Consider the following 12,842-nt stretch of genomic DNA (forward strand, 5'->3'; position numbering starts at 1 on the left):
CGTCTTCTTATAGACTCAACCACCCTCTCTCTTCAACAGCAACAACAAGATCAACCAACAAAGAAGACCAACAAGCAACCACAGCCATCTCGAGCTACTGCTACATAGCAACACCAACAACCAAACAACACCAGCCAACCTTTCAGATCAACAATCAGTCAACATGTCCTTCGATTGGGATCACCAGTTCTGCCTGGGCTGCGACAAGCAAACCGACGGCACCACCTATTGCTCTGAAGCCTGCCCTCTTGGGGACTACGAGAAGACTGCTTCCTCTTCATCATCACCAAGCTCTGGGGCGAGCTCACCAACCCTGAACGAGTGGACCTTCAACAAGCCAACCTCCAGCAGCTCCAAGTTCTACCTCTCCCCCGCCTTCGACTTCAGCACACCACAAACATCCCGCTCCAACTCTGTCCTCTCCCCATCCGCCTCGCAAACCAGCCTCTGCTCCATGCGCAGCACATCCTCTGCCGGGCTCGACGCCGCTCAACTGTCAGACAAGGCCGCCCGCGAACTCAGGGCCTACGCTCGTTCGTTCGAATCTGTCCGCACTCAACGTAGACGATCGTACTAGACGACAACGAACACATCTTCCTTCGAGCGAATCGTCCTTTTTTCCTTGCTTTTATCAACAGTAGCGACATATACCCCACACTCAATCGATTTATACACACCATACACACGGCTCAATCAACGTTTCTTTTGTCTTGGTCTTTTTCACAACGGGTTTTTGTAACAAAAAAATTGCATTCATCGGAGCTCAGCATCATAAAAAGTTTTGGGTCGCAACACACATGCCCAGGCTTGGAACACACCATCCAAGAACCGGGGTTTTGGCTTTCTGATTTTAATTTCCTTTTGGGCGTACAACAACATTTGGGCTTTGGGTCGGCGGGGCTGGGCTTCACAACAACAACACCACAATCACATCACACAACATGGGATTATGGGAGGAAGTCGTGTATTACACAGAGAAAGCGAGGGAACAATATCTGTTTTATTTTTTCCTTTTTTCTTCTGTGCTATCTACTATGGGATGGGGGGAGGTATAACATCGCTTACCTTACTTGCATCTGGAACGGGTTTTTGGGTTCGGGATGAGGAGGGATGGAATTGTTTTATGGGAAATCAGCTTTGGCGGGCGGCGGAGCTCAGACTGTGTTTTATCATATTGCTACAAAGGGAAACTATGGGGAGGGGGCCAGGCGTTTTTGATCTCAAGACCTAACAGCAGTGTCTTTGGAGAACATCATCCTTTTTTTTTCTTTTTTTGGGCGGATGGAATCTCGCATCATTAGGTAACCAAGCAGCAAATTTGTCTGCCTACACCAGTCAACAACAAAGTTGAGGTGAACTTAAATGGAAAGAGATTACCAATCCCACTACCAAGGTCCACTTCATTTGCATAAAAAGTGTCGTCAACAATAAGAAAAATGTTTTAAAGGGAGTAACAGTCACGATCGTAAGTGTCGGTGTAGTCAGGAGGTGAATCGGGCTCTTTTTTTTTAGGGGACTCCACCCAAGGTTGATGATCACTTGAAGTTTTGGAGGTATGGAATGCCAATGTGTGTATTAGGTAATTGAGCCGGTCTTGGAGGTTGATCATGTGTTGGCGATTTACAATGTCACTGGACCATTTTTTCGAGAGCAGGTTTTTTTAGAATGTAGAAGATTTTCTCCACTGTCTAGTGAATGGAAGTGGTGATCATGCTGTCTGTGCCTTTTGTGGTTGTGACAGCTGGGTTTTGGCAGGGCAGCGGCGGAGTTGATGTGGTAGGCGGAGGCGGAGGCGGCACGGGAAACGTCCTCCGCATGCAGCCGGGCTGGTGGTGTTGTTGTCCAGCCATCGAGATGCAGCATTCTGAGAATGATGGGCGTTGGAGAGGGGGCATCATCAATCATGTGGTCTTTTGGTTGGTGAGAGAGGGGTTAGGTATGCGGTTACCATTTTCCTCCAGGTTATGTAAATCGTTCAAATCATAAAAGATGTACATATGTTTCTACCAATTGCACCTACAGATTTATGCAAGTTGCAGCAACATGTGCAAAAAGTCGTGGACTGTGCTCGGCCACTCAACTTATTGAAGGTGGAAGAGGACTTGACCCCCTATTTACAACTCATGCAGTGATTATGCATTTTTGGCCGTATATGCCGTTGGGTATGGGAAATATTTGAGCAATCGTCGATGGGCAATTTTTGTCGAATGTTTTATGGGCATGTTTTTGGCACGATCTTGTCCAAGTCCCCAAATTGGATGGACACCTCCTCTACAGTGGCAGTGCTTCTGGATGATTTCTATGGATCGAGGTTGCAATCTATCCATCAGGGTATGAAGAAGAAACCGTTGAGATCGAGGAGGGTTTTGAGTGTGACTGCTTGATAGATCCACTTTCGATTGGCATGTCACTCATTCATCCTCATCGGTAGGTCCGGACATCTCCCGCCCGCCAGCCCCAACCCCCATCGGACGATATGAGGTTGTGAAAAAACGGGAGTACCTGCAGTCATTATACATCATACATTGAGAAGCATTTTTTCCTCCTCGAGGCTTTCGGGGATCGGGTTCTCTTCACGAGGGGTGATTTCATCATTGTTCCATAGTTTGGTGTTTGTGAATAGATTCACACTGATTAGAGCACGTAGTTTTTCTCCCCTTCGGAGCTTTCGGGATCGGTTTTTTTTATCACGAGGGGTGATTTCATCATCGTATAATTTCTCCCCATAAGCATGGTGTTTGTGAATAGAGAGTCACATTGGTTGAAAGAGACTGCGCTCTCCCTGTTGGGAAATAGTTGGAAGTGGGGATTTGAAGCCTGATGACGACTGAATGGGCAGTTTCATGAACTTGGACGGAAGGGAGAGAAGGGACGGGATGCAAAGGAGATCACTCCTCTCCTCCACAATTTTCTCGTTTGAGAGAAGGTTCCGAAAGGGCGAAGAAAAATAAGTTACAGGTTTAGAGTCAAAATCCACTTTTTAACATCATAGGTTGGGAAGTTGTGTGTTTCAGGTTGCTTGCCTGTTGGCGTTGCTAGGTGGGGAGTAAGAAAACTGCTTTTTTTTGCTGGCATGAAAGGTTGCAGGGAGAGATGCTGTGCCGGGTGTTGGGACCTTGATGGACGGACCTTGGAACCTTGATGGGCAAAGGTTCTATTTGCTAGGTAAAAAGGGTTTGTGTCTGTGTGTTGTCTACACGAGTAAGAAAGCTCTCTCCAAGTGTATTCTTCTCGGAAAAGCTGAGGCTCAAGCGAGCGGCGTAGGGAGCTCAGGGAGGAGGAGGCTCAATTCAACAGCAGCAGCAAGAGAGAAAAAGCTTGGCCTGATCTTCAATGTTGCATATAGCCGCATATATCAGTCTGAAATGACCGGCATCAACCTCTCTTGCAGGCAGGGAGCAATTGGCAACCGAAGGGATGAAGGGATGAGATAGAAGAGAGTCAGTGACATCACATCAAAGTTCAATTAAAGTTTGTCTAGTCTCAATTGCGTGCTCGAGCTCAGGGCCGAGATGCAGACGTTGGCCAAAATCCCAAGAAAAAAGTCTTTAAACTCAGAGCTAACAGGAACCTCAGGAAGCACCGCCGCCATCGCCGCTCGCCGCCGCAATGGCAGGACGGAGCTGAGCTATTCGTAGCTTTCCCCGCAAAATTCACTTTTTTGTTACCGTCCTCAGACGCATAAGTTTTTCCCATCTGGAGACAGAAACAGGGACCCTCCATGCTTGATCAGGGGAAAATGGGGGGGGTGTGAGCTTCGTAAACTGCCAATGTCCGGTGGATACGCCTATTTTTTGTGTCTGGCAATCCGAGCTGGCTGGAAGTCCCAAATCGTACGGTCGAGGTTCAACATCGTTCATTGTTATTTCCGATGCTATGGTACCACCCACACCTCACCTGGCAGTTGGCGGCGACGGCGGAGAGAGCCGGTGAGCCCCGTTCCGTGTCTGTCTGTACCGACGGGGTGTTGTAATAATGGTCCGGTTCGCGGTGCCACGAGAAAACTGAATTTTCTTTCTCTTTTGTCAATGATGATGAATGTCTTGGACGGGGCAAGAGGTGATTGGTAGGGGAAGAAATCCCGGGCTTCCCAGTGGGCAAAGTTTGCATTCCTGTCTTTGTTCCAGAAGTCGCGCCATTTTTACTGTTGAGCTCCCTTACTTGAAAATGACGATAGTATTGAGACACTGCCTCTTCTTGCTTTGTGTGGAAAGTTCTCGTGCACAATAAAAAAGATGATCCCGCTCCCGATCGCGGATGTATGCCGTCTACCCCTAGTGTATCCGAGTTGCTGGGTTCCAGACTCCTTTTTTTTCTTTGAACGGCCCATCATGGAGTAGGAGTTGTGGAGCGGCATCGGCAGTGCAGTGCATTTTTTTTGTTATGATTTCAGCCATATCAAGGTTACCTTAGGTAATATCCACCTCAGTTTACAAAATGCACCCCTCTCGATCGAGATGGCCGGCCGGTGTTGCGAGAATGAAGCGAGGCATGAGGTAGAGCAGAGTGAGACATTGAAACATTGAAACAATGCCACCACTTCACCGACCGGATGAGCCGCGGCTGGGCAAGGCGTCGAGGCGTCTAAAACCTGTCAGGACGAGTAACGGTCACTGTAACCATGGATAGGAAGATCAAGGCGAAACTGCGTGGTATAATGCGGTGATATCTGTGGTCATATCAGCGGGAGATATCATCACCGGCTTCGATCGCGATTTGCTCAACCGACTTTTTCCTTGTATATTCCGGCTTGGCTAAACGTCTTGCTGGCTTCGGGTAGCCAGAGTTCGGTAACACAGCAGCGCCTCGCTGTGAACATCTGATAACAACCATGGTGTATCGGTGATACTACTTTGCAACCGTGTACGCATCAAATGCCAAAGAGGTGGCGGATGTTGCCGCCCAACCTCACGGAACGGGTTGACAAGAGACGGGAGAGCAAGAGATAGCAACTGGCGGGCAGGCAGGAGGTTCTCTCTCTGTGCTCATCGACAAAGGCAATGATGTCAAAGCTGTCAGCCATGGTTGTGTCCAGGAGAACCCAGAATAGGCACGTGTCATCTGCTCGGTTAGACAGCTTGGCCACAGGGAGGAAAGGGGCGTAGATGGAGAGCTTGAGGAAGGGCCCTTTGTGAAGGGATTCCCGGGCGTATTTTCCCGCACAAAGGTTTCTCTGCCGGTGATTGCTTTTGGCCCTTCCCAAAGCGTAGACCCTCGGGTCCGTCTCCCTGAAAGAGACACCAGCCATGTCATTGTTTGCAAACTTCCGAGATTGGAGGATGACCACTGGAAGTTTCCAGGGAACAATGCACACCTTTGCAATTCCCTACGCAGTACCTTATGCATTGCTGCGTTGCTGCCAAGAAAATACCAGCAGGTTCCGTGATATTTTCTTTGTTGACGACAGTGCTCTGATTGCTCCTCAGGGGGTAGGAGTTGACTCACTGACGGGGTTGAAAAAATCACAAAAAAATCTGCTGTCACGGGCTTCACAAAGATGGAGTCGGCCGAGTCCCTTGCTTGTGGAGGGGGAGGGGTGTGATCAGGAAGAAGCTGGAGCCAGATCGGATCCGCAAAGTGTCAATTTCATGCCAGGGTTGAATTGGAATTGTGGAAAAAGTCCACTTTGTCCACTCAGCAACCCACTTTGCACGTCAGAGCACTGCTGGACCCCACTGATGGCATCATTGGGTCATCAAACAGCTGTTGGCAAGCAATTCTGCGTACCTACTGTAGGTAGTATGCAGCCAATTGGCCTGGCTGGCGGCTTAATAGCGCTGATATTGCAAGAATAAATGTTTTCGTTTCAGAACAGGCGAGGTTTTCCTGTGGTTGAATTCATCTATTTCGGAGCGAATCACTGCCCGTAACTTCGTCGGTCCGTCGGTGAGCAGGGTAGCGGCTGACATAAGGCTCGCTAGACCAGGATCGGGGGGGTCTTCCCGCTGGGCAGCCTCTCGGATAATTTGTTCGCGCCCAGCTTTCGTGATTGATCTCCCGGCCGGACCAGATCAGATTCAGCCCAGTTTGATGTTAGCGCTGTGCATCTCAACACCAAACACACCAAACACTAACAGCTTTAGGCCCTTCGATTGGTGTGCCCAAGATAGCAGCTGTTTGTGTTACGCAGTTCTTCGGCAGTCCATCGCTCGATCCACGCACGCCCTGGTTCGCTTGGCCTGGCATTGCTGGCTTGAGACAGAGCCTCTCGATCATCGTCAGTCGGCCACGCCGTTGATCAAAGAGAAAAATTTTCTCGTCCGTCATGTTTCGTCACGCCTCTCGCCTGCCCGTGCTAGCCTTGCTCCCCAGCGGCACAGAGCCCATCATTCAGGCCGCCATTCTCCTGTTCCTGGCCCTGGCCGTCCACGCCGTCCACGGGTCGCTTCCTATTCCTCCATCGGCATCGGACGTGGATCCCCAGATCTCCCCTCAGGCATCACTGGGGGCCCGGCTTCACACCAATGAGAGAGAGCTTCCGCCTGACGTGCCCTGAGCTGATGGAGCTTCTGAGCCGTTTGCTCTCGTGCGGGACTCCACTCGAGAGCTTCTTGGAGTCAGAGGGCATTGGCCAAGCTAGAACCCAAGCTCTGGTTCATGCTGGCCAACGTGTCAGCGTCTCTGCCGTCCAGCCAAGATGCAGCGAAGCCCAAGGAATCCACACCAGTCATGTCCGGCTCCGTTGCTCTCGTTGGTCTGCCGTCCCGGCCAAGGCTGGTCGCGGGCGGGAGTTGGGACTGGGTCCCCACCTTTTTGGTCCAACCTCCGTCCCCGTGGCTGGCGGAATAGGACCTACAGGCCACGGCGCTCTGCCTCCGGCCCTGGCGGCTTACGCTTGCTTCAGATACCGAGTTATTACCCACATTGGCGAATGAAGGACCAGCGGGCTGCCAGCCAGGTGTACGGAGCCGAGTGATTGGCTGGCACGGTAAATTGATGCTTCCCGTGGGACAATGAGTCGTGCAAGTTTCTCTTTGCACACTTCACTCCGAACGATTCGTCCGCATCGGGTACCCGGTCATATCCACGAACTCCAACACATGAGGCGGATGCCTTCACTTCGGCACATCTCCCTCTACCGCCGTTCAGCATCCGGACGCGGGTACGGCAGGGCAGAAGTGGAGCTCTCGTCTCACTCTCCTCGTGCCTTGTGCCACACGATCTAAGACTTCGCCAATGACGGGTCCCGTAACTGAGTCGATCTTGTGTCCGAGTCTCTGATTATGTCTTGGTCTGGAAAGGGGAGAAGCCTGCCACTCGGTCTGCTTTGTGCTCTCAGCCCCGAGGCAAGAAGGTGCTGGGGGCTGACAAAGATGCAAAAAAAAAAACAAAAAAAAAAGGATATGCAGTTTCGGGGCGTTGGACAAAGCATTGAGTCCGAGGCGGGGATGCTGAGAAGATTGGGTACAAGGACGAGGTCACAATAACATAGGTACGTACGCTACGGTGCTTGTTGTTGTTGTTGCTGCTTCCCTTGTCACCCATGTCCTCCATTGAGGATGAAACAACCACCTTGTTTACTATTGTCCAATACTATCCCTGACTTTTCTCTTATTTTGCTCCATCACCAACTCCTATTCGGCCGACACGGAAGGGAAGGGAAAGAGCTTAGTGGCTCAATTCTACCGGAGGGGCATGACATACGTGGACATGCATTCCTCGACTCACGATGAGAGTTTTGGTACTCTGAAGGGGTTGGCCCTGCCTGAGGACTGGGTTTAAGGCGAGCAGGAATGTTGAACCCTTAATCTCAGCTTTGTCTCAAGTGACGACTAAGGAAAGCAGGGAACATGCCTTTCCCAGCAGCTTAGGCAAGCGAGACAACTCAACGGGCGTGCCTGTGTACCTGACTCTTTTTTTCTTTCTCTTTGCTGGCTCAAACGACATACCCATACTGCCGACGTGTGCAGCAAGTATGTCTTTGTTTTCGTACATGTCGCCTCGCACAGAGGGGGAGTGAGGTAGTGTACACTTCAGAGAGCGTGAATTCTCTGTGCACTTTGGGTGGATGGTGATCCATTCATGGCGCTTGCTTGCCCGCCTGCTGGTTCCTTCCGGCCTGATTTTTCTGACTGGTTCTGTTACCTGTCCTCTTCCCGCTGCCTGGGCACCGGCATTCCCAGAGGCAGGACATATGTTTCGTTTTGTGGTTGGTTGTGGGCTATGTGTGGACCAGTGTCCGGTGGTACAGTACCGTAAGCTCAACTGCCGCAATCCCCGCCGTTGTTGTGTTTCGGACGAGAAGGAGAATAAAAAATTGGGAAGCCAATTTAACAGCTTCATGCTTGCTTTGAGGGGGTTGTTTCTAGTTGGGGGGCATACAAGAGGGCGGAGAGAGCGCCGGACCCGAACCGGCAAGTTCCGACTGGAGAACCAAAAAGTTTTTTTTTCTCTGTGTAGCAATTGGACAGAATGGAGATAGGGAACACAAAGGCTTTCAAGTTGGCTTTACCCGTTTGTTACTCAGGGTATAGGATGGGGGGGGGCTGTGGTGAGAAGACAAGTGCGAGGCTTACCAGCCAAACACAGACACAGAGACAGCGGGTAAGAGGGGCAAAGCAAGGCAGAAGTGAACTGAAGCGGATGAATGTATCCGACAGGGAGATTATTTGCTTACTGGTGGACATTGTTGAGCTGGAATGTGTGTTGATGCAAATAATGCACGAAAGGGGTTTGTTTGGAAAAGTGGATATTTTTCGAGGGGGAGTGAGTTTGTTTGGCATTGGTTTGTTGTTCACTTTCACCCCCCCTTTCTTGACCCACTAGCTGGCCGGTTACAGAGACTCCCCTCTTCATGCTCAAAGAGCACAGCGCAGAGAGGTCTGTTACTATTGTCTTTGAACGAAGCGGGAGTTTCGAGCACCTTCCGTTGGTTTCGCCTCTGTGGAGACTGGTTGTTGCACACACAGGAGTGTCAACAAAGACAGGCTTATAGAGAGAGAGGCAAGGGAGTAAAAGTGAAAACTCTGTCGTTTTGTCTCTTGCTATTGGGTTTGGTGGGTTTATTGGGAGGGGGCTTAGTTATGCACTTTTAAACGCTCTCGGACTGATGATGATGTGATGGGTGCAGGTAACAAGTCAAAGAGTGACAACAACACAGAAGGGCTGGGCTGCTTAGTTGCGACCGGTCGGTCAATGACTTGCAGTTTGACTTTCTGGCAGCTTGTCAGTGGATAGATGAGTTTCTGGCAGTTGGTTATTGGTCATTGGGCATCTCGGCAAGGTAGATCATGTCTGTTGTCTTCTCGGGCCGCTAGGGAGGGAGGATGGATACAGTACACGCTGGTCTGATGATGTGTGAGCTGTGCTCTTCGGGCCGCTAGAGGGGAGGGATTTAGATGGATGCGGTGCACGCTGTTCAAGAGGAGGGTGGGTTTTGTGTGCCGTGGTGCCGAGCACAGGTTTGAGGGTCTGGGAGACCCTGGGTGTAAGGAAAGCTTGCAGAGGTTAGACATTGGCTTAGTCCCAGGCAGAGAAACAACCAGGTTGCAGCAGTGTCAGGTTTGGTCTCTGAAGTACCTCCTATACTGTGATGCCGGCGTTTTTTTCGTGGCAACAAACACCCAAAATATGAGAAGTGGCCTCTAGTGAGCACTGTGAATCTCAGTATTGTTTGTTCTGGGCTTACGTCTTTGAGTTGTGCTGAACTTGATTGGTATTGGGTAGGTAGTCTTTTCGCCCTGAAATGGGACCCAAGAAGACGGTTTGGATTGGGCAGAAATTGAGGGGAGAGGGGTTCAGGCGTGCCACGTTTCTGAGGGTCTGTCCCAGAGACTCTGAAAATTTGCAGTGCTAGTAGGTGCTATTGGACAATTGAGTGAAGAATTGGACAATGGAGAAGAGAAGGGGGTGATGGGTGGTGATGCAGGTTTGATTGGTTGTTGGTGTTGAGGTTCTTCTGTTGAGAAGACTCAACTAGGTAAGAAGAGGCAGATATGGATGGAGGGGTGGTTGAAGCATGTCAGTCAGGTAAGGTAGGTTGGCTGTTTCTAACTGACATGAGCATGCTTGGAGTGTAGCTATTTGGCTGGGTTAGTCTCGAAGAGGTGGTCGTTTGGCAGCTGTTGTAGGGTTCATGACCAGGGCCGATGGAAAGCGAAAGTGGATGGCAACTCATGATAAGAGACTCATAGCAGGATGCATCGTGGATGTTCCACAGGGGTTCTTAATATTGCGTTGTTTTAGATATGGGTATGGCTTTTCAGAGGTACAGGTAGGGCTCTTCTAGGTACTCATAGCTGTGGCTCTTCGAAATGCAAAATGTATTATGTTTGTTCATGGCCTAAAGCTGTGACATATTCCGGTAGTTGTTATCCGAAGTAAAAGAGAAATGTAGATAGCTAGTTTGTTATTTCATTATCTAGTGGATTAAGGGGTTGATTGTTTCTTAGTACCGTCACCCTCCCCATAGAATAATTGACACAGGAAGTAAGTTGACGCCATAATATACTGTGAACTATACCTTAAAAGTAAATCAATAGATCTTTAAACTATCTTTAAAGGCCTATAAACTATCCTTAAATCCCATAAATTGTTTTTAAAGGCCTATAGACTATTTTTAAACGCCTATGGACTATCCTTCAAAGCAGTTAACCTGCTTTAGTGTCTTAATTATTTTGTGGTAAGGGTGACCCCCTAAGTGCAACTTGCTCTTGATATCTATAGCTTCAAACACAGACGTCTACGTCCTGTAAAAAAGTCAGATCCGTGTTTAATGAGGATTCAGACTTACTTCGAGAGGCTTACTTATATCAAAATACCTAAATAACAATGGGAGTATGTGGGCGCACTCCAAATAGTCACGAATTCGAAAACGCTGGTCTGCAGGTAGCTTGGTGTAGAAGTGGTTGTTGTCTACCGCCCTGGTAACGACACAACCATCCCGTATCATGCATTTCTCTCTGAGGACTGATTGTTGATTTCGAGATGACGAGTCGATATTGATCATGGCTGTGTCGATGTCGTCTTCGAATTCTTCTGCTAGCCCTGGAGAGATAGTTAGGCTTTGAAGCCCAACGTTTCGAGCAGGTTTCAGAAGGGCGTCGACTAAGAAATTTCTCAGCTGCCTGAGTTTTCGTGCATTGGCAGAATTCTCCTCAATCTCCCGCATTAGCGTGATTCGCCCGGCAACCGGCAGGTGTGTGATGAATGCCTCAAGGACACGTTTGGTATCATCCTGTCGTGAAGTTTGCACATATCTGCTGAGTGCCTGACTACATCTGTCGTACAGCTCCAATGCCTTCACCGGGTCCTCAAACGCCGCTGATAAATATGTGCTGAATGCTGTTGAGACAATTGTCTCTTCGTCGACGTTTGGGTGCTGGGGGATGGCGCGCTCCATTTTAAAACTAAATAAATATCGAGTAACAAAACCGGTAATAGACGCTCACAAAAACCTAAATAGTGAATACCTAGGACACGGATTACTGTACAAACATTTGCCGGGGGAAGAAAAAAAGTTCTAAACAGATGGGTCAAACCCTAGAGGGCTTGAGCTTGATTAACTGAGAGGAAGTGGCTTGAAGTAGCGTAATTACCTATTGGAGAAAGAAAGGACTGCGAAGGAGGCTAGAGCAAAGGCGTTCAACTGGTGGGCACAGTCGAGATGCCATCTCGACTGCGAAGAGTGCCTTCAGTCTGGCGCTTCAGGGCCTATCCCAAGCTCCTGTGCCGTGGGCTGCCACTTGTATCGCCTTGGAGGTATGTTCACCCAGGAGCATTGACATGTCATCTGCTGACCTTATCAGATGCTATTCAACCCTATTAAGAGCACCAGATCCAGTCGCTAAGGGATAAACCGCATCAGAACGATGATGGATTGGTACCGGGGACTGACTCACCCTCTGTTCAAGGACAGCCCAAGTGATTGGGGGGGGGGGAGCTCTCACAAATGAGACGACAACTTGGCATCCAAATTGTTGAACTCTATGAAGCTCTACTGTCTTATCAGATCACATTCGTCTGTTCCTGTTACCGTCATCGGGGTCTTGCCTTCTTAGGAGATATTCTCGAACTTGATGATTGGGAGCACAAGATGAAACTCGTGGTCGATGCCGAAACAGACATATACAAGTCGTCCAGGAAATATACAGCCCTGCAAATGTCGCTGCCGTTTGAACAACCAGTCGTGAATCGAGTAACGGACGAAGAAAACCAATGCCTGAGAAATCTTCGGTCTACTGATCCTCGGGATGACAAAGATCGCATGAAGAAAACCAAAGGAGGACTTCTCATCGAATCCTATGCTTGGATTGTAGGTAACCAACAGTTTCAGCAATGGCGGACTCACCCAGGAAGGCGAGTCCTCTGGATCAAAGGCAATCCGGGAAAAGGGAAGACCATGCTTCTCTGCGGAATGATCAATGAGCTCTCACGACTGAATACTGGAAATGGTAAAGGCACCTGCCTGGCGTATTTTCTATGCCAAGCAACAGATTCTCGCATCAGCGGCGTGACTTCAGTCTTACGGGGTTTAATCTATCTATTGATCGAACAGAATCCCTCGCTCATCTCTTATATTCGAGAGAAGTACGACCTGCTGGGAAAGATATGTTTGAAGACGTCAATGCTTGGTCTGCCTTTCCATTCCCTACTTCCTCCTGGAATCCTCAGTATGTAGGGTTACGCTCTGTCACATACAACGAAGAAGGCGGGTGTTTCAATATGGGCCTGGATCGTCTGTGTCTTGTTTTAGAGTCCCTACCGGCTACAGACTCGAACCGTGGGGTTAATTACCGGCTTCGTGAGGATGGGTATAATGCGTCGCAGGATGGCAGGTGGGTTATCAAAGATGAAGAGAGATTGCTGTGGCTGCCAGCGGACTATCGTCCTGATCATGCTTT

General features: G+C 49.4%; 2 protein-coding genes across 2 annotated transcripts; both read left to right on the top strand.

The window, feature by feature from the left end:
- Positions 1–163: 163 nt before the first annotated feature.
- Positions 164–577, top strand: PODANS_3_8250 (uncharacterized protein; the record flags this gene model as incomplete). Its single annotated transcript, XM_001909594.1, has 1 exon — positions 164–577. One exon carries the CDS (start codon positions 164–166, stop codon positions 575–577), a length of 414 nt encoding a protein of 137 aa, XP_001909629.1.
- An 11,313-nt stretch (positions 578–11,890) lies between these two features.
- Positions 11,891–12,619, top strand: PODANS_3_8260 (uncharacterized protein; the record flags this gene model as incomplete). Its single annotated transcript, XM_001909595.1, has 1 exon — positions 11,891–12,619. The coding sequence occupies one exon, from the start codon at positions 11,891–11,893 to the stop codon at positions 12,617–12,619; it is 729 nt and encodes a 242-aa protein (XP_001909630.1).
- Between the last annotated feature and the right edge of the window lie 223 nt (positions 12,620–12,842).

This window comes from Podospora anserina, chromosome 3 (assembly GCF_000226545.1).
Source record: "Podospora anserina S mat+ genomic DNA chromosome 3, supercontig 2".
Lineage (NCBI taxonomy): Eukaryota > Fungi > Ascomycota > Sordariomycetes > Sordariales > Podosporaceae > Podospora > Podospora anserina.